At 47.0% G+C, this 22,913-nt stretch overlaps 1 protein-coding gene across 1 annotated transcript in view; it reads right to left on the minus strand.

Moving 5' to 3' along the window:
• Nucleotides 1-22,913, minus strand: part of LOC137310604 (prolyl 3-hydroxylase 1-like) — a 117,014-nt gene that overhangs the window by 17,275 nt on the left and 76,826 nt on the right. Inside the window, exons 11-14 of the mRNA XM_067978329.1 lie at nt 11,564-11,714; nt 7,080-7,197; nt 6,584-6,659; nt 5,929-6,069 (exon numbers count right to left, since the gene is read on the minus strand). Coding sequence (XP_067834430.1) covers nt 5,929-6,069; nt 6,584-6,659; nt 7,080-7,197; nt 11,564-11,714 — 486 coding nt within the window. The remainder of the gene's footprint in view (nt 1-5,928; nt 6,070-6,583; nt 6,660-7,079; nt 7,198-11,563; nt 11,715-22,913) is intronic.

Raw genomic sequence — 22,913 nt, forward strand, 5'->3', positions numbered from 1 at the left:
AGGAAGAGAGAGCGAGAGAGGGAGTGAGAGAGAAAGATGGAGAGAGGGAGAGAGAGTTGAAGGGTGACAGAGAGAGGGAGAGGGAGAGAGAGAGAGAGAGGGACAGAGAAAGACACGGGGAGTGAGAGGGAGAAAGAGTGGGAGGGAGGGAGGGAGAGAGAGAGGACGAGGAATGGATAGAGGACGAAGGAGAGAGAGACGGCGAGGGAGAGAGAGAGAGGGCGAGGAAGAGAGAGACGGCGAGGGGGGGTGGGAGTGCGAGGGAGAGAAAGAGGGCGAGGGAGAGAGAGTGAGAGGGAGAGAGAGAGGGAGGGGGAGAGAGGGAGGGGAGAGAGGGAGGTGTGAGAGAGGGGAGAGAGAATGAGAGAGTGGAGAGAGAGGGAGAGGGGAGAGAGAGAGAGAGGGAGGCGGAGAGAGAGAGAGGGAGAGAGAGAGAGAGTGAGATGGAGAGAGAGTGAGGGAGAGAGAGAGAGATAGGAGAGAGAGAGGGGGGAGCGAGAGAGATAGAGAGAGGAGAATAGAGAGAGGGAGAGAGAGAGTGAGAGAGAAAGAGAGGGAGAGTGAGGGTGAGAGAGAGAGGGGAGAGAGAGGGTGAAAGGGAGAGGGGGTGAGAGGGAGAAAGTGTGGGGGAGAGAGAGAGAGATGGAGAGAGGGAGAGTGATAGGAAGAGAGAGGGAGAGGGGGAGAGAGTGTGGAAGAGAGAGGGAGAGGGAGAGAGAGAGAGAGGTGGAGAGAGGGATAGAGAGTTGGAGGGAGAAAGTAAGAGTGAGGGAGAGGGAGAGAGTGACAGAGAGAGAGGGGGACAGTGAAAGACAAGGAGAGTGAGAGGAAGAGAAAGGGAAAGAGAGAGAGACTGGGAGAGAGAGAGAGAGGTTGAGAGAGAAAGAGGGAGAGAGAGAAAGAGGGAGAGAGAGAAAGAGGGAGAGAGACGAGAGGGAGAGAGAGAGGGCGAAGGAGAGAGAGAGGGGGAGAGAGAAAAAGTGGGAGAGGGAGAGAGGGGGAAAGAGAGGTAGATCGAGAGGGAGAGGGAGAGAGAGATAGGGAGAGAGAGATAGAGAGAGCGATAGAGAGAGGTGGGAGAGATGTGAGAGAGAGAGGGGTGAGAGATAGAGTGGGGATAGAGAGTGAGGGAGGTGAGAGAGGGAGGGAGGAGAGAGAGAGAGAGAGAGGGAGGAGAGAGAGGGAGGGGGAGAGAGAGAGAGAAGGAGTGGAGGAGAGAGGGAGAGTGAGATGAAGAGAGAGGGAGAGTGAGATGAAGAGAGAAGGAGAGTGGGAGAGTGAGAGGAAGAGAGAGGTAGAGTGAGAGGAAGAGAGTTGGAGAGTGAGAGGAAGAGAGAGGGAGAGCGGGAGAGATAGAGAGAGGGAGAAAGTGAGATCGGGAGAGAGAAAGAAGGAGAGAGAGAAAGAAGGAGAGAGAGAAAGAGGTAGAGATAGAAAGAGGGAGAGAGAGAGAGGGGGAGAGGGAGAGGTGGGGAGAGAGATAGAGAGTGAGATATATAGAGTGAGAGATAGATAGAGATATGTGGAGAGAGTGAGGGGGAGAGATTGGGAGAGAGGGGGAGAAAGAGAGGTGATAGGGGTTGTGGGAGCGAGGGAGATGTGTGAGACAGTGAGAGAGAGGTAGGGGGTGAGAGAGTGAGAGAGAGAGAGGGGGGAGTGAGAGTGAAAGGGGAGACAGAGTGAGAGAGGAGAGAGTGAGAGAGGGTGGGGCGAGAGAGAAAGGGAGAGATTGTGAGAGAGGAAGATAGATGGGGAGAGAGAGTGGAGAGGGCGGAGGGAGAGGGAGAGGTGGAGAAAGAGAGATTGAGGGAGAGAGTGAGGGAGAGAGAGAGGGAGATTGGGGAGGGAGAGGGGGAGGGCGAGGGGAAGGGAGAGGGGGAGGGAGAGAGAGAGAGAGATAGTGAGTGAGAGACAGTGAGCGAGAGGTGGGAGAGAGAGAGGGGTAGAGACGGTAAGAGAGAGAGGGAGAGAGGGAGATAGGGAGAGGAGAGAGGGAGAGAGAGAGGAAGAGAGAGGGAGAGGAAGAGAGAGGAAGAGGAAGAGAGAGGGAAATGGGGAAAGAGAGAGAGTGATAGATGGAGAGAGCGTGAGGGAGTTGAAGGGAGAGAGAGAGTGAGGGAGAGAGTGAGAGGGAGAGGGAGTGACAGAGAGACAGACAGACAGACAGACAGACAGAGGTGGAGAGTGAGAGGGAGAAACAGTGAGAGGGAGAGAGAGAAAGAGGGAGAAGGAGAGCGGAGGGAGAGAGAGGGGAGAGAGAGAGGGGGAGAAAGGGAGAAGAAGAGAGAGATAGGGAGAGTGAGGCGAACAGAGAGGGAGAGTGAGAGGAAAAGAGAATGAGAGGAAGAGACAGAGAGTGGGAGAGATTGAGAGGGGGAAGAGAGTGAGAGGGGGAGAAAAGGAGAGTGGGATAGAGAGAGAGAGGGGGAGAGAGAGGGACAGGGTGAGAGAGGGAGAGAGGGAGTGAGAGAGAGGGGAAGAGATGGAGTGAGAGAGAAGGGGGAGAGACGGAGTGAGAGGGAGTGAGAGAGAGAGTGTGAGGGAATTAGAGAGGGGGAGATAGATAGAGAGGGGAGAGAGAGAGAACGAGAGTGTGGGAGAGAGAGAGGGGGTAGTGAGAGAGAGAGAGGGGGGAGAGAGTGAGGTGGAGAGAGAGGGGAAGAGAGAGGGGGAGAGACAGAGGGGGAGAGAGAGGGGGAGAGAGACAGAGGGGGAGAGAGAGAAGGGAGAGGGAGAGAGAGGGGGAGGGAGAGAGGGAGACGGTGAGAGAGGGAGAGAGGGAGTGAGAGATAGGGGAAGAGATGGAGTGAGAGAGAAGGGGGAGAGACTGAGTGAGAGGGAGTGAGAGAGAGAGTGTGAGGGAAATAGAGAGGGGGAGATAGAGAGAGAGGGGAGAGAGAGAGAACGAGAGTGTGGGAGAGAGAGAGGGGGGAGTGAGAGAGAGAGGGTAGAGAGAGAGAGGGGGAGAGAGAGGGGGAGAGAGAGGGGGAGAGACAGAGGGGGAGAGAGAGGGGGAGAGAGACAGAGGGGGAGAGAGAGAGTGGAGAGGGAGAGAGAGGGAGAGGGAGAGAGGGAGAGGGTGAGAGAGGGAGTGAGAGAGAGGCGAGAGATGGAGTGAGAGAGAAGGGGAGAGACGGAGTGAGAGTAAGTGGGAGTGAGAAAGAGAGAGTGTGAGGGAAATAGAGAGGGGGAGATAGAGAGAGAGGGGAGAGAGAGAGAGAGCGAGAGTGTGGCAGAGAGAGAGGGGGAGGGAGAGAGAGAGGGGGAGATAGGCGGAGAGAAAAAGGGAGAGAGAGAAGGGGGGAGAGAGAAAGGGGAGAGAAAGGGGTCGAGAAAGGGGGAGAGAATGGGGCAGAGAGAGGGAGTGAGTGAGAGGGAGTGAGTGAGAGATGTAGAGAGAGAGATGTAGAGCGAGAGATGTCGGGAGAGAGGCGGAGAGATAGAGTGAGAGAGAGGGGGAGAGAGAGAGGGGAGTGAGCGAGTGAGAGAGATAGGGGAAGAGAGAGAGGGGAGAGAGGGAGTGAGAGAGAGGGTGAGAGTGAGGGGGAGAGAGAGTGAGAGGGGAGAGAGTGAGAGAGGGTGGGGGAGAATGAGAGAGATAGAGAGGGAGGGGGGAGAGAGAAGAGAGGGGGAGGGAGAGAGAGGTGGAGAAAGAGAGAATGAGGGAGAGAGTAAGGCAGAGGGGGAGGGAGAGGGGGAGGGAGGAGGCACAGAGAGGGGGAGGGAGGGAGAGACAGGGAGGGAGAGGGGGCGAGAGAGAGAGAGTGGGAGAGACAGGTAGAGAGAGGGGGAGAGAGAGAGACTGGGGGAGAGAGAAACAGGGAGGGAAAGATTGAGGGAATCAGAAAGTCAGAGGCACAGAGAGGGAGAGAGGGTGAGGGAGAGAGGGTGAGGGAGAGAGGGAGAGGGTCAGAGGGAGAGTGTCAGAGGGAGAGGGTCAGATGGAGAGGGTCAGATGGAGAGGATCAGATGGAGAGAGAGAGTGGAGAGAGGGGGTGAGAGAGAGAGTGGGAGAGAGAGGGGGAGAGAGACGGGGCAGTGGGAGGTAGAGGAAGGGAGAGGGTGTGCGGGAGAGAAGGAGAGAGAGGGAGAGGGTGAGAGTGGTAGACGGAGAGTGAGAGTGAGGGGTGGATAGAGGGAGGAAGAGGGGCAGAGAGGGAGTGAGAGGGAGAGGGGGAGGGAGGGGGGAGAGGGAGGGAGAGAGAGTGAGGGAGGGAGAGAGAGGGAGAGAGAGGGATGGAGAGGGAGAGGGATAAAGGAAGAGGGAGAGAGAGGGAGAGGGAGAGAGAGGGAGAGGGAGAGAGAGGGAGACGCAGAGAGAGGGAGAGGGATAGAGGGGGCGAGAGAGGGGGCAGTGGGAGCTAGAGGGAGGGAGAGGGTTCGGGGGAGAGAAGGGGAGAGAGGGAGAGGGAGGGGGAAAGAGGGAGAGGGAGGGTGGGAGAGTGAGAGTGAGGGAGACGGAGAGAGAGAGGTAGAGTGGGAGAGAGGGAGAGAGAGGGGAGAGAGGGAGGGAGAGGGAGGGAGATAGAGGGAGGGAGAGGGAGAGAGAGGGAGGGAGAGCGAGAGGGAGAGAGAGGGGCGAGAGGGAGAAGGAGACGGAGAGAGAGGGTGAGGGATAGGGAGAGAGAAGGAGGGAGAGGGAGAGAGGGAGAGGGAGAGAGAGTTAGCGAGAGGGAGAGGGAGACGGAGAGATAGGGAGAGGGAGTGGGAGAGAGAGGGAGAGGGAGAGGGAGGGAGAGGGAGAGGGAGAGAGAGTTAGCGAGAGGGAGAGGGAGACGGAGAGATAGGGAGAGGGAGTGGGAGAGAGAGGGAGAGGGAGAGGGAGGGAGAGGGAGAGGGAGAGAGTTGGAGAGGGAGAGGGAGGGAGTGGGAGAGAGAGGGAGCGGGAGAGAGACGGAGATGGAGAGAGAGGGAGAGAGAGACGGAGAGAGAGTGGGAGAGAGAGGGAGAGAGAGAGGGAGAGGGAGAGAGAGAGAGAGGGAGACAGGAAGTGGGGAGAGGAAGGGGGGAGAGGTGGAGGGGAGAGAGTGAGAATGGGAGAGAGGGGCGAGAGAGAGAGAGCAAGAGAGAGCGGGAGAGAGAAACAGAGAGGGAAAGAGAAAGAGAATCAGAAATACACAGACACGGAGAGAGAAGGAGAGAGGGAGAGCGAAGAGAGATAGTGGGGGGGTTTGAGAGAGAGAGGGGAGAGAGAGAGAGATGGAGAGAGATCGATGGGGCGATGGGGGAGAGAAACAGGGAGGGAAAGAGAGAATCAGAGAGACAGAGAGAGAGAGTGAGAGACAGAGATGGAGATGGAGAGAGGGGGGAGAGATAGAGAGAAAGGTAGAGGGTGTGGAGAGAGAGACAGAGAGAGAGAGAGACCCTGAGGGAGAGAGAGTAGAGAGAGAGAGAGAGAGAGGGTAGAGAGGGAGAGATAGAGAGAGCGAGGGAGACGGAGAGATCGAGAGAGCGAGGGAGATGGAGGGAGATGTAGAGATAGAGGGAGCGAGGGACACAGAGAGAGAGACGGAGCGACGGAGACGGATAGAGAGACGGAGCGGGGGTGGGGGGGGGAGACGGACCGGGAGGGAAAAATAGATGGACCGGTGGGGAAAAATAGACGGACTGGGGGGAGAGAGAGATGGAGCGGGGGTAAGAGAGAGACAGAGCGGGGGTTGAGAAGGAAACGGAGTGGGGGGAGAGCGAGAGTGACGGAGTGGGGGGGGAGAGAGAGACGGGGCTGGGGCGAGAGAGAGACGGAGCGGGGCGGGAGAGAGAGACGGAGCGGGGGGAAGAGAGAGAGACGGAACGGGAGGGAGAGAGAGACGGAGGGGGCGGAGGGAGAGACGGAGCGGGGGAGAGAGAGGCGGAGCGGGGGAGAGGGAGACGGAGCGGGGAAGAGAGAGACGGAGAGGGGAAGAGACAGACGGGGAGGGGGAGACTGACCTTTTCACGGTGTTGGCGATCCAGGGTGAACCAGAGAGACACAGCACAGCGCTGGCCCCCAGTCACACCTTGCACACCATGTGGATTCTCAGCTCCCGACTTGAAGGTCACAAGTCGGCCGCACTTGGGCTCGATCTCAGCCTGGAACAGAATGATAAGAACTCAGAGAGTGATCAGAGAGTAACGCTCCCTCTACACTGTCTCATCAAACACTCCCAGGTCAGGTACAGACCGGATTAGATACAGAGTACAGCTCCCTCTGCACTGTCCCATTAAACACTCCCAGGGCAGGTACAGGTTTAGATACAGAGTAAAGCTCCCTCTGCACTGTCCCATCAAACACTCCCAGGGCATGTACAGCACGGGTTAGATACAGAGTAACGCACCCTCTACACTTTCCCATCAAACCCTCCCAGGGCAGGTACAGAACGGGTTAGATATAGAGTAAAGCTCCCTCTACACTGTCCCGTCAAACACTCCCAGGGCAGGTACAGAGTTAGATACAGAGTAAAGCTCCCTCTACACTGTCCCATCAAACACTCCCAGGGCAGGTACAGATCGGTTTAGATGCAGAGCAAAGCACACTCAACACTGTCCCGTCAGTGCGGGGCGGGGATTGGGGTTATGATTATTTTTCGGAGTGAAGGGAACTTACTGAGATAGTTTCTGCATCTTGATTGGTGAAGAAGAAAGCTCCTCCTTCAAATTCATCGTTGAGGTACAGGAAGGCACTGGAAAAGGAGGAGGTTCAAAGTTAGAGTGTGGGGTGGGGGAGGAGATAAGGAGGGACCGTGGAGGGAGGGGAGAGTGGGTGAGGCCGGATCGGCCGACGGGCGAGGTGGGGGTGGGGGAGGGTGCGAACGGCAGGCGATGAGGGGCGTCCGGCGCGAGCGAGGTGGACAGGGCGAGGGGCGGGTTCAGAGCGAGGGTTCGTGGTCAGAGCGAGGGGGTTACAGATAGCGACGGGGATCATGGCGAGGGGTCAGAGCGAGGGGTCAGAGCGAGCGAGAGGGTCACGGCGAGCAAGCGGGTTCACGGGGAGCGAGGGTGATCTTGGCGAGCGAGTGGTCAGAGCGAGTGGTCAGAGCGAGGGGGCTCGTGGCGAGCGAGGGGGTCACGGCGAGCGAGGGGGTCAGTTAGCTGCCCTTTACCTGAAGTCTCTGGCTGCGTACGCTGGAGGCTCTTTCGAACAGGCCGTTGCCTCTGGGTCCAGCAGGCAGTTCTGGGCATGCAGTGCCTGGCTTGTTTCACCAGAATTCTCCTGGTGACCTGGGGTAGAAGAGTGTGCAGCATATCACAGCTGAATAGTTTGTTGCAGGGGAAAGGAGGTCAGTGTTTAACTTATTCAAGCATCCAGGATACGCTAGAGAGAGACGGAGAGTAGGTATGGCACGTACTGCTGGGTGTATACAAAGGGGAGGAGTTTGTGCTCCAGTTATATGAGGCTCTGGTCAGACCCCATCTGGAGAACTGGGTTCAGTTCTGGGCACCGCACCTCCGGACGGATATATTGGCCTCGGAGTGGGGGGGCAGAACCTTAAAATTCGAGCTCGGCCGTTCAGGGGTGATGTCAGGAAGCATTTCTTCACACAAAGGGGAGTGGAAATCTGGAAATTCCTCTCCCAAATAGTTGCAAAGGCCGGGGTGGGGGGCCAATTGAAAATTTGAAAACTGAAATTGATCGATTTTCGTTGGCTTAGGGTGTGAAGGGATATTGAACCATGGTGGGTAGACGGAGTTAAGATACAGATCAGACATGATTTAATTGAATGGCGGAGCAGGCTCGAGGGGCTGAATGGCCTTCTCCTGTTCCTATGTTCCAACATGGACTTTCAAAGTATCACATACTATACGTATTAGTAAAATTAAAGCCAACGAGTTTAAAGGGACAGTGGCCGCTTGGATACAACATTGGTTGAGGGGTGGAAAGCAGAGAGTAGTGGTGAATGGTTGTTTTTCAGACTGGAGGGAGGTATACATTGGTGTTCCCCAGGGGTCAGTATTGGGACCACTGCTCTTTTTGATATATATTAATGACCTGGACTTGGGTACAGGGGGGATAATTTCAAAGTTTGCAGATGACACAAAAACTCTTGAAGTCTGACTATAGTTGTACGGGGGTCCAGTGAGACCACACCCGGAGTATTGTCTACAGTTCTGGTCTCCTTATCTAAGGAAGGATATACTTGCCTTAGAGGCGGTGCAACGAAGGTTCACTAGATTAATTGCAGGGATGACAGGGTTTTCCAATGAGGAGGTTGAGTGGAATGGGCCTATACACTCTGGAGTTTAGAAGACTGAGAGTTTATCTCATTGAAACATCTAAGATTCTGAGGGGGCTTGACAGGGTAGACGCTGAGAGGCTGCTTCCCCCTTGCTTGAGAGTCAGGAACGAGGGGGCTTCGTCTCAGGAAAAGGGGTCGGCCATCCAAGACTGAGGTGAGGAGGAATTTCTTCACTCAGAGGGTTGTGAATCTTTGGAATTCTCTACCCCAGAGGGCTGTGGATGCTGAGTCGTTGAGTATAGTCAAGGCTGAGATCGATAGATTTTTGGACTCTAGGGGAATCGGGGGATATGGGGATCGGGCGGGAAAGTGGAGTTGAGGTCGAAGATCAGCCTTGATCTGATTGAATGGGGATACGGGGAGCGGGCTGGAAATTGGACATGAAGCTGAGTTCGGATCGGTCAAGGCCCTGTGGGTGGCGGAGCGGGCCCAGGGGCTGAGTGGCCGGGTCCTGCTCCAAATTCTTGTGTTCTTTAGATTTGAGGTTAGGATCAGATCAGCCATGATCTTATTGAATGGCGGAGCAGGCTCGAGGGGCCGATTGACCTACTCCAGCTCTTATTTCTTATGTTCTTATGAATGGAGGAGCAGGCTCGAGGGGTCGAATGGACTATTCCCGCTCCTATTTCTTATGTTCTTATGAAACTCGGAAATGTAGTAAACAGTGCGGAGGATAGCAACAGACATCAGAAGGACACAAATTCGCGCCAGACAAGTGCCAGGCAATGACCATCTCCAACAAGAGAGAGTCTAACCACCTCCCCTTGACATTCAACGGCATTACAATCGCCGAATCCCCCACCATCAACATACTGGGGGTCACCATTGACCAGAAACTTAACTGGACCAGCCACATAAATACTGTGGCTTCAAGAGCAGGTCAGAGGCTGGGGATTCTGCGGCGAGTGACTCACCTAACTCCCCAAAGCCTTTCCACCATCTACGAGGCACAAGTCAGGAGTGTGATGGAATACTCTCCACTTGCCTGGATGAGTGCAGCTCCAACAATACTCAAGAAGCTCGACACCATCCAGGACAAAGCAGCCCGCTTGATTGGCACCCCATCCACCACCCTAAACATTCAATCCCTTCACCACTGGCGCATCGTGGCTGCAGTGTGTACCATCCACAGAATGAACTGCAGCAACTCGACAAGGCTTCTTCGACAGTACCTCCCAAACCCATGACGTCTATCACCTAGAAGGACAAGGGCAGCAGGTACATGGGAACAACAACACCTGCACGTTCCCCTCCAAGACACACACCATCCCGACTTGGAAATATATCGCCGTTCCTTCATCGTCGCTGGGTCAAAATCCTGGAATTCCCTTCCCAAGAGCACAGATCTTATATAAGTCTATAAAATAGTGAGGGGCATAGATAAGGTAGATAGTCAAAATCTTTTCCCAAAGGTAGGGGAGTCTATAACGAGGGGACATAGATTTAAGGTGAGAGGGGAGAGATACAAAAGGGTCCAGAGGGGCAATTTTTTCACTTAAAGGGTGGTGAGTGTCTGGAACGAGCTGCCAGAGGCAGTAGTAGAGACGGGTACAATTTTGTCTTTTAAAAAGCATTTGGACAGTTACATGGGTAAGATGGGTATAGAGGGATATGGGCCAAGTGCAGGCAATTGGGACTAGCTTAGTGGTATAAACTGGGCGACATGGACATGTTTCCATGTTGTAACTTCTATGATTCTATGATTCTATGATTCTGTGGGAGAACCTTCAGCACACAGACTGCAGCGGTTCAAAAAGGCGGCTCACCATCACCTTCTCAAGGGCAATTAGGGATGGGCAATAAATGCCCGCCTCGCCAGCGACGCCCACATCCCATGAACGAATAAAATAAAAATTAAGATAATTGTCTAAAGAACCAGAGCGGTAGATAATCAGAAATGATTCCACACATTAAATAGTAACTTTCAACAGGGAACTCGGTAAATTTTCGAAGAGGGGAAATTTGCAGGGCTGCGGGGAACGAGCAGTGGGGGGAACGGGACTGACTGGATCGTTGCAATTCATTGTAAACCCAGATAACAGACCATGGGATGAAACTTGGAGCTTAAGTTTGAGATAGTTAAGGGCAGAGTTCCCAACGGACAAACCTTGAGTAAGAACGAGGAAAAATTTTCATTGACATAACGACTTTCAACACCTCTGGACCTTTCCAGAGCGCTTTCCAGACAATTAATTACTTTTGAAGTGCGGTCACTGTTGTGATGAGGGGAACGAGGCAGCCAATTTGTGCACAGGAAGATCCCACAAACAGCAAAGTGATAAATGACCAGATCATCTGTTTTTTGTGGCGTTGGTTGAGTGACAAATGTTGGCCCCAGATTATAGGGGATAACTTCCCAGCTCTGATTCGAAATAATGGCCGCGGGACCTTTTACGTCCACATGAGGGGGCAGACGGGGCCTCGGTATAAAGTCTCATTCTGCGATGGCACCTCCGACAGTGAGGCCTTCCCTCAGTACTGAACTTCCGACAGTACGGCGCAACCTCAGCACTGACCCTCCGACAGTGCGGCGCTCGCTCAGCACTGACCCTCCGACAGTGCAGCGCTCCCTCAGTATTGACCCTCCGACAGTGCGGCGCTCCCTCAGTATCGACCCTCCGACAGTGCGGCGCTCCCTCAGTATCAACCCTCAGACAGTGCGGCCCTCCCTCAGTACCGACCCTCTGACACTGCGACACTCCCTCAGTTCCGACTCTCAGAAAGTGCGGCGCTCCCTCAGTACCGACCCTCCGACAGTGCAGGGCTCCCTCAGTACCGACCCTCCGACAGTGCGGCGCTCGCTCAGTACTGACCCTCCGACAGTGCGTTGTTCCCTCAGTACTGACCCTACGACAGTGCGGCGCTTCCTCTGTTCTGACCCTCTGACAGTGCAGCGCTCCCTCAGTACCGACCCTCCGACAGTGCGGCGCTCGCTCAGTACTGACCCTCCGACAGTGCAGGGCTCCCTCAGTACCGACCCTCCGACAGTGCGGCGCTCGCTCAGTACTGACCCTCCGACAGTGCGTTGTTCCCTCAGTACTGACCCTACGGCAGTGCGGCGCTTCCTCTGTTCTGACCCTCTGACAGTGCGGCGCTCCCTCAGTACCGACCCTCCGACAGTGCGGCGCTCGCTCAGTACTGACCCTCCGACAGTGCGGCGCTTCCTCAGTACTGACCCTCCGACAGTGCGGCGCTCGCTCAGTACTGACCCTCCGACAGTGTGGCGCTTCCTCTGTTCTGACCCTCTGACAGTGCGGCGCTCCCTCAGTACCGACCCTCCGACAGTGCGTTTTTCCCTCAGTACTGCACGTCCGGACCTTTCTTGCTCTCAGTGTGGAACATTGACTAACCTGTAACCGCAGTGCGACACAGCAAGTGGGAGAATGAGACGTGAGGAGGGGCTTTCAATTGGAAATAATTCTGGACGATGGTTTGTGTTCGAACAGTCGCTTCATAATACAGTCGGGCGCCATCCGGATCGACAACACCATCAATGGCCAACTGCCCACAACAGAACGAGGGTCAGATAAAAGGCACAACACAGACACTCCTGGAATATCCACTACCATTTAATAAACAAACACTCCCGGATATCCAGTTCTATTTAATACACACAATCCCCGATATCCAGTTCTATTTAATACACACACTCCCCGAAATGCAGTTCTACTTAATATACACACTCCCCGATATCCCGTTCTAATTAATACACACACTCCTCGATATCCAGTTCTTTTTAACACACACACACACTCCCCGATATCCAGTTCCGTTTCATACACACACTCCCCGATATCCAGTTCTATTAAATACACACAGTCCCCGATATCCAGTTCTGTTTAAGACACACACTCCCCGATATCCAGTTCTATTAAATACACACAGTCCCCGATATCCAGTTCTATTTAATACACACACTCCCCGATATCCAGTTCGAATTAATAAAAACACTCCCCGTTATCCAATTCTATTTAATAGATAAACACCCTCCGAGACCCAGTTCTATTTAATACACACACTGCCCGATATCCACTTCTAATTAATAAACACACTCCCAGATATCGAGTTCAATTTAATGCAAATACATTCCCAGATATCCAGTTCGACTTAATACAAACGCTCTCCCCGATATCCAGTTCTATTTATTACACACACTTCCCGATATCCAGTTCTATTTAATAAACACACTTCTCGATATCGAGTTCAATTTATTACACACACTCCCAGGTATCCAGTTCTATTTAATACAAACGCTCTATCCGATATCCAGTTCTATTTAATGCAAACACATACCCCGATATCCATTTCTATTTAATACAAAAACACTCTCCCCGTTAACCAGTTCTATTTAATACACACACTCCCGGATATCCAGTTCTAATTAATACACACACTCCCCGATATCCAGTTCTATTTCATAGACAAAGGCTCTCCCCGATATCCAGTTCTATTTAACACACACTCCCCGATATCCAGTTCTATTTAATACACACGCTCCCCGATATCCAGTTCTAATTAATACACACACTCCCCGATATCCAGTTCTGTTTAATACACAGACTCCCCGATTACCAGTCCTATTCAATAAACACACTCCCCGTATTCCAGTTCTATTTAACAGACAAACAAACTCCGATATCCAGTTCTATTTTATACAAACACACTCCCCGATATCCAGTTCTATTCAACTCACACACTCCCGATATCCAGTTCTATTTAATAGACAAACACTCACCGATATCCAGTCCCACTTAATACACACACTCCCCGATATTCAGTTCTGTTTAATACACACACTCCCCGAAAACCAGTTCTGTTTCATACACACACTCACCGAAATCCAGTTCTATTGAACACACAGACTCCCTGATATCGAGTTCTATTTAATACACACACTCCCCGATTACCAGTCCTATTCAATAAACACACTCCCCGTATTCCAGTTCTATTCAATAAACACACTCCCCGATATCCATTTCTATTTAATAGTCAAACACTCCCCGATATCCAGTTCTAATAAATACACACACTCCCCGATATCCAGTTCTATTCAATAAACACACTCCCCGATATCCATTTCTATTTAATAGTCAAACACTCCCCGATATCCAGTTCTATTTAATACAAACACACTCCCCAATATCCAGTTCTATTCAATAAACACACTCCCCGATATACATTTCTGTTTCATGCACACACTGCCCGATATCCAGTTCTATTTAATAAACACACTCCCCGATATCCAGTTCTATTTAATACACACACTTCCCGATATCCATTTCTAATTAATAGACAAATACTCCCCGATATCCAGTTCTATTTAATACACACAATCCCCGATATCCAGTTCTGTTTAATACACACACTCCCCGATATCCAGTTCTATTTAATACACACACTCCCCGATATCCAATTCTATTTAATACACAGACTCCCCGATATCCAGTTCTGTTTAATACACACACTCCCCGATATCCAGTTCTGTTTCATGCACACACTGCCCGATATCCAGTTCTATTTAATAAACACACTCCCCGATATCCAGTTCTACTTAGTAAACACACGCCCAGATATCTAGTTCTAATTAATGCAAATACATTCGGCGATATCCAGTTCTATTTATTAGACACACTCCGCGATATCCAGTTCTGTTTAATACCCACAGTCCCCGATATCCAGTTCTACTGAACAAACACACTTCCTGATATCCAGTTCTATTTAATACACAAACACACTCCCCGATATCCCGTTCGATTTAACACACACACTCCCCGATATCCAGTTCTATTTAATACACAAACACACTCCCCGATATCCCGTTCGATTTAACACACACACTCCCCGATATCCAGTTCTATTTAATACACAAACACTCTCCCCGATATCCAGTTCAATTTAATACAAACACTCACAGATATCCAGTTCTATTTAATACAAACACTCTCACCGATATCCAGTTCTATTTAATACAAACACTCTCCCCGACATCCAGTTCTGTGTGATACACACACTCCCCGATAACCAGTTATATTTATTACACAAACCCTCTCACCGATATCCAGTTCTATTTAGAACACACTCTCCCCGACATCCAGTTCTATTTAATACACACACTCCCTGATATCTATTTCTATTTAATAAACACTCTCTACCCAATATCCAGTTCTATTTAATGCACACACTCCCCGATATCCAGTTCTATTTAATACACAAACACACTCCCCGATATCCAGTTCTATTTAATACACTCTCCCCGATATCCAGTTCTATTTAATACAAACACTTTCCCCGATATCCAGTTCTATTTAATGCACACACTCCCCGATATCCAGTTCTATTTAATACACAAACACACTCCCCGATATCCAGTTCTATTTAATACACACACTCCCCGATATCCAGTTCTATTTAATACACACGCTCCCCGATATCCAGTTCTAATTAATACACACACTCCCCGATATCCAGTTCTGTTTAATACACAGACACCCCGATTACCAGTCCTATTCAATAAACACACTCCCCGTATTCCAGTTCTATTTAACAGACAAACAAACTCCGATATCCAGTTCTATTTTATACAAACACACTCCCCGATATCCAGTTCTATTCAACTCAAACACTCCCCGATATCCAGTTCTATTTAATACACGCACTACCGATATCCAGTTCTACTTAAGACACACACTCCCCGATATCCAGTTCTGTTTAATACACACACTCCCCGATAACCAGTTCTGTTTCATACATACACTCACCGATATCCAGTTCTATTGAACACACAAACTCCCTGATATCGAGTTCTATTTAATACACACACTCCCCGATTACCAGTCCTATTCAATAAACACACTCCCCGTATTCCAGTTCTATTGAATAAACACAGTCCCCGATATCCATTTCTATTTAATAGTCAAACACTCCCCGATATCCAGTTCTATTTAATACACACACTCCCCGATATCCAGTTCTATTCAATAAACACACTCCCCGATATCCATTTCTATTTAATAGTCAAACACTCCCCGACATCCAGTTCTATTTAATACACACACTCCCTGATATCTATTTCTATTTAATAAACACTCTTTACCCAATATCCAGTTCTATTTAATGCACACACTCCCCGATATCCAGTTCTATTTAATAAACAAACACACTCCCCGATATCCAGTTCTATTTAATACACTCTCCCCGATATCCAGTTCTATTTAATTCAAACACTTTCCCCGATATCCAGTTCTATTTAATGCACACACTCCCCGATATCCACTTCTATTTAATACACAAAAACACTCTCCGATATCCAGTTCTATTTAATACACACATAACCAGATAGCCAGTTCTATTTAATACAAACACACTCCCCGATATCCAGTTCTATATAATACACTCAATCCCCGATATCCAGTTCTATTTAATACACAAACACACTCCCCGATATCCAGTTCTATTTAATACACACACTCCCCGATATCCAGTTCTATTTAATACACACGCTCCCCGATATCCAGTTCTAATTAATACACACACTCCCCGATATCCAGTTCTGTTTAATACACAGACTCCCCGATTACCAGTCCTATTCAATAAACACACTCCCCGTATTCCAGTTCTATTTAACAGACAAACAAACTCCGATATCCAGTTCTATTTTATACAAACACACTCCCCGATATCCAGTTCTATTCAACTCACACACTCCCCGATATCCAGTTCTATTTAATAGACAAACACTCCCCGATATCCAGTTCTATTTAATACACGCACTACCGATATCCAGTTCTACTTAAGACGCACACTCCCCGATATCCAGTTCTGTTTAATACACACACTCCCCGATAACCAGTTCTGTTTCATACATACACTCACCGATATTCAGTTCTATTGAACACACAGACTCCCTGATATCGAGTTCTATTTAATACACACACTCCCCGATTACCAGTCCTATTCAATAAACACACTCCCCGTATTCCAGTTCTATTGAATAAACACAGTCCCCGATATCCATTTCTATTTAATAGTCAAACACTCCCCGATATCCAGTTCTATTTAATACACACACTCCCCGATATCCAGTTCTATTCAATAAACACACTCCCCGATATCCATTTCTATTTAATAGTCAAACACTCCCCGATATCCAGTTCTATTTAATACACACACTCCCCGATATCCATTTCTAATTAATAGACAAACACTCCCCGATATCCAGTTCTATTTAATACACACACTCCCCGATATCCAGTTCTGTTTAATACACACACTCCCCGATATCCAGTTCTATTTAATACACACACTCCCCGATATCCAGTTCTATTTAATACACAGACTCCCCGATATCCAGTTCTATTTAATAAACACACTCCCCGATATCCAGTTCTACTTAATAAACACACTCCCAGATATCTAGTTCTAATTAATGCAAATACATTCGCCGATATCCAGTTGTATTTATTAGACACACTCCGCGATATCCAATTCTGTTTATACCCACAGTGCCTGATATCCAGTTCTATTTAATACACACACACCCGATATCCAGTTCTATTTAATAAACACAGTCCCCGATATCCAGTTCTACTAAACAAACACACTTCCTGATATCCAGTTCTATTTAATACACAAACACACTCCCCGATATCCCGTTCGATTTAACACACACACTCCCCGATATCCAGTTCTATTTAACACACAAACACTCTCCCCGATATCCAGTTCAATTTAATACACACACTCACAGATATCCAGTTCTATTTAATACAAACACTCTCACCGATATCCAGTTCTATTTAATACAAACACTCTCCCCGACATCCAGTTCTATGTGATACACACACTCCCCGATACCCAGTTCTATTTATTACATAAACCCTCTCACCGATATCCAGTTCTATTTAATACAAGAACGCACTCCCCAATATCCAGTTATATTTAATACTAACACTTTCCCCGATATCCAGTTCTATTTAATACACGAACACTCTCCCCGATATCCAGTTCTATTTAATACACACACTCCCTGATATCTATTTCTATTTAATAAACACTCTCTACCCAATATCCAGTTCTATTTAATACACACACTCCCCGATATCCAGTTCTATTTAATACACAAACACACTCCCCGATATCCAGTTCTATTTAATACACTCTCCCCGATATCCAGTTCTATTTAATACAAACACTTTCCCCGATATCCAGTTCTATTTAATGCACACACTCCCCGATATCCACTTCTATTTAATACACAAAAACACTCTCCGATATCCAGTTCTATTTAATACACACATTCCCAGATAGCCAGTTCTATTTAATACAAACACACTCCCCGATATCCAGTTCTATATAATACACACACTCCCCGATATCCAGTTCTATTTAATACACACACTCCCCGATTTCCAGTTCAATTTAATTCACACACCCCCGGATATCCAGTTCTATTTAATACAAACACTCTCTCCGATATCCAGTTCTATTGAATACAAACACTCTCCCCGAAATGCAGTTCTAATTATTACACGCACTCCCCGATATCCAGTTCTATTTCATACACACACTCCCCAATATCCAGTTCTTTTTAATACACACGCCCCTTGATATCCAGTTCTATTTAATACACCCACTCCCCGATATCCAGTTCCATTTAATACAACCACTCCCCGATATGCAGTTCTATGTAATACACACACTCCCCGATATCCAGTTCTATTTAATACACACACTGCCCGATATCCAGATCTAATTTATACACACGCTCGCCGATATCCAGTTCGATTTATTACAAACACTCCCCGAGATCCAGTTCTATTTAATGCACACACTCCCAGATGTCCTGTTCTATTTACAATAAACACTCTCCCCGATATCCAGTTCTATTTAATACAAACACTCTCCACGATATCCAGTTCTATTAAAAACAAACACTCTCCCAGATATCCTGTTCTATTAAATACACACACTCCCCGATATCCAGATCTACTTATTAAACAAACTCCCCGATATCCAGTTCTCCTAAATACACACACTCCCCGATATCCAATTCTGTTTAATACACACACTCCCCGATATCCAGTTCTATTTAATACAAACACTCTCCCCGATATCCAGTTCTATTTAATACAAACACACTCCCTGATATCCAGTTGCATGTTATAAAGACACTCCCCGATATCCAGTTCTATTTATTACACACACTCCCCTCTATCCAGTTCTATTTAATACACAAACTCTCTCCCCGATATCCAGTTCTATTTATTACACACACTCCCCGATATCCAGTTCTGTTTAATACACACACTCCCTGATATCCAGTTCTATTTAATGCACCCACTCCCCGATATCCAGTTCTACTTAATAAACACACTCCCCGATATCCAGTACTGTTTAAAACACAAACGCACTCCCCGATATCCCTTTCTATTTAACACACACACTCCCCGATATCCAGTTCTAATTAATACACACACTCCCCGATATTCAGTTCTATTTAATACACAGACTCCCCGATAACCAGTTCTATTTTATAAACACACTCCTCAATATCCAGTTCTATTTAATACGCACACTCCCCGATATCCAGTTCGAATTAATGCACAGACTCCCCGATAACCAGTTCTATTTAATAAAAACACTCCCCGATATCCAATTCTATTTAATAGATAAACACCCTCCGAGACCCAGTTCTATTTAATACACACACTGCCCGATATCCACTTCTAATTAATAAACACACTCCCAGATATCGAGTTCAATTTAATGCAAATACATTCCCAGATATCCAGTTCTACTTAATACAAACGCTCTCCCCGATATCCAGTTCTATTTAATATAAACACATTCCCCGATATCCAGTTCTATTTAACAAAAAACACACTCTCCGATATCCAGTTCTAATTAATACACACACTCCCAGATATCCAGTTCTATTTAATACACACACTACCCGATAACCAGTTCAGTTTCATATACACACTCACCGATATCCAGTTCTATTGAACACACAGACTCCCTGATATCGAGTTATATTTAATACACACACTCCCCGATATCCAGTTCTATTCAATAAACACACTCCCCGATATCCATTTCTATTTAATAGTCAAACACTCCCCGATATCCAGTTCTATTTAATACACACACTCCCCGATATCCATTTCTCATTCATAGACAAACATTCCCAATATCCAGTTCTATTTAATACACACACTCCCCGATATCCAGTTCTGTTTAATGCACACACTCCACGATATCCAGTTCTATTTAATACACACACTCCCCGATATCCAGTTCTATTTAATACACACACTCCCCGATATCCAGTTCTATTTAATAAACACACTCCCCGATATCCAGTTCTACTTAACAAACACACTCCCAGATATCTAGTTCTAATTAATGCAAATACATTCGCCGATATCCAGTTCTATTTATTACAAACACTTCGCGATATCCAGTTCTATTTGATACACACACTCCCCGATAGCCAGTTCTATTTATTACACAAACACTCTCACCGATATCCAGTTCTATTTAGAACACACACTCCCCGATATCCAGTTCTATTTAATACACGAACACTCTCCCCGATATCCAGTTCTATTTAATACACACATTCCCTGATACCCAGTTCTATTTAATAAACACTCTCTACCCAATATCCAGTTCTATTTAATACACACACTCCCAGATATCCAGTTCTATTTAATACACAAACAAACTCCCCGATATCCAGTTCTATTTATTACACACACTCCCCGATATCCAGTTCCATTTAATACAGGAACACACTTCCAGATATCCAGTTCTATTTAATACACACTCTCCCCAATATCCGGTTATATTTAATACAAACACTTTCCCCAATATCCAGTTCTATTTAATACACAAACACGCTCCCCGATATCCAGTTCTATTTAATACAGAAACACTCTCCCCGATATCCAGTTCTAATTAATACACAAATGCACTCCCCGATATCCAGTTCTATTTAATACGCAAACACCCTCCCCGATATCCAGTTCTATTTAATACACACATTCCCAGATAGCCAGTTCTATTTAATACAAACACACTCCCCGATATCCAGTTCTATTTAATACACTCAATCCCCGATATCCAATTCCATTTAATATACGAACACACTCCCCGATATCTCGTTCTATTTAATACACACACTCCCCGATATCCAGTTCAAATAATTACACACACCCCCGGAAATCCAGTTCTATTCAATACAAACACTCTCTCCGATATCCAGTTCTATTAAATACAAACACTATCCCCGAAATGCAGTTCTAATTATTACATGCACTCCCCGATATCCAGTTCTATTTCATACACACACTCCCCAATATCCAGTTCTATTTAATACACCCACTCCCCGATATCCAGTTCTATTTAATACACACACACCCCGATATCCAGTTCTATTTAATACACACACTGCCCTATATCCAGATCTAAGTTATACACACGCTCCCCGATATCCAGTTCGATTTATTACAAACACTCCCCGAGATCCAGTTCTATTTAATACACACACTCCCAGATGTCCTGTTCTATTTCCTACATACACTCTCCCCGATATCCAGTTCTATTTAATACAAACACTCTCCACGAGATCCAGTTCTATTTAATACACACACTCCCAGATGTCCTGTTCTATTTCCTACATACACTCTCCCCGATATCCAGTTCTATTTAATACAAACACACTCCCCGATATCCAGTTCTATTTATTAAACACACTCCCCGATATCCAGTTCTACTAAATACACACATTCCCCGATAGCCAATTCTATTTAATGCACACACTCCCCGATATCCAGTTCTATTTAATACAAACAAACTCCCTGATATCCAGTTGTATTTAATACACACACTACCCGATATCCAGTTCTATTTATTACACACACTCCCCGATATCCAGTTCTATTTAATACACAAACTCTCTCCCCGATATCCAGTTCTATTTATTACACACACTCCCTGATATCCAGTTCTATTTTATACACACACTCTCCCCAACATCCAGTTCTATTTAATACACAAACACACTCCCCGATATCCACTTCTATTTAATACACTCTCCCCGATATCCAGTTCAATTTAATACACACACTCCCCGATATCCAGTTCTATTTAACACACGAAAACTCTCTCTGATATCCAGTTCGATTTAATACAAACATTCCCAGATAGCCAGTTCTATTTAATACAAACACACTCCCCGATATCCAGTTCTATTTAATACACACACTCCACGATATCCAGTTCTTTTTAATGCACAACCACTCTCCCCGATATCCAGTTCTATTTATTACACACAGTCCCCGATATCCAGTTCTATTTAATAAACACACTCTCATATAACCAGGTCTATTTAATACAAAACACTCTCACCGATATCCAGTTCTATTTAATACACACACTCCCCGATATCCAGTTCTATTTAATACACACACTCCCCGATATCCAGTTCTGTTTAACAAAAACACTCCCCGATATCCAGTTCTATTTCATACACACACTCCCAGATATCCAGTTCTTTTTAATACAAATACTCTCCCCGATATCCAGTTCTATTTAATACACACACTCACCGATATCCAGTTCTTTTTAATACTCACACTCCCCTATATCCAGTTCTATTCAATACACAAACACTCTCCCCAATATCAAGTTCTATTTAGAACACTCACTCCCCGATATCCAGTTCTATTTAATATAAGAACACACTCCCCGATATCGAGTTCTATTTCAAACAAACTCTCCCCAATATCCAGTTATATATAATAGTAACACTTTCCCCGATATCCAGTTCTATTTAATACACACTCTCCCCGATATCCAGTTCTATTTAATACACACACTCCCTGATATCCATTTCGATTTAATACACACACTCTCCCCAATATCCATTTCTAATTAATACACACACTCCGCGATATCCAGTTCTATTTAATATAAGAACACACTCCCCGATATCCAGTTCTATTTAATACACACACTCCCAGATATCCAGTTCTATTTAATATAAGAACACACTCCCCGACATCCAGTTCTATTTAAAACACACTCTCCCCAATATCCAGTTATATATAATAGTAACACTTTCCCCGATATCCAGTTCTATTTAATACACACTCTCCCCGAATTCCAGTTCTATTTAATACACACACTCCCTGATATCGATTTCGATTTAATATACACACTCTCCCCAATATCCATTTCTAATTAATACACACACTCCGCGATATCCAGTTCTATTTAACACACAAACACACTCCCCGATATCCAGTTCTATTTAATACAAACACTTTCACCGATATCCAGTTCTATTTAATGCACAGACTCCCCGATATCCAGTTCTATTTAACACACAAAAACACTCTCCGATATCCAGTTCTATTTAATGCACACACTCCCCGATATCCAGTTCTATTTAACACACAAAAACACTCCCCGATATCCAGTTCTATTTAATACACAAACACACTCCCCGATATCCAGTTCGATTTAATGCACACACTCCAAGATATCCAGTTCTATTTAAATACACACACTCCCCGATATCCAGTTATGTTCAACAAAAACACTCCCCGATATCCAGTTCTATTTAATACACACACTCCCTGATATCCATTTCTATTTAATACACACACTCTCCCCAATATCCAGTTCTATTTAATA

This window comes from Heptranchias perlo, unplaced genomic scaffold (assembly GCF_035084215.1).
Source record: "Heptranchias perlo isolate sHepPer1 unplaced genomic scaffold, sHepPer1.hap1 HAP1_SCAFFOLD_264, whole genome shotgun sequence".
NCBI lineage: Eukaryota > Metazoa > Chordata > Chondrichthyes > Hexanchiformes > Hexanchidae > Heptranchias > Heptranchias perlo.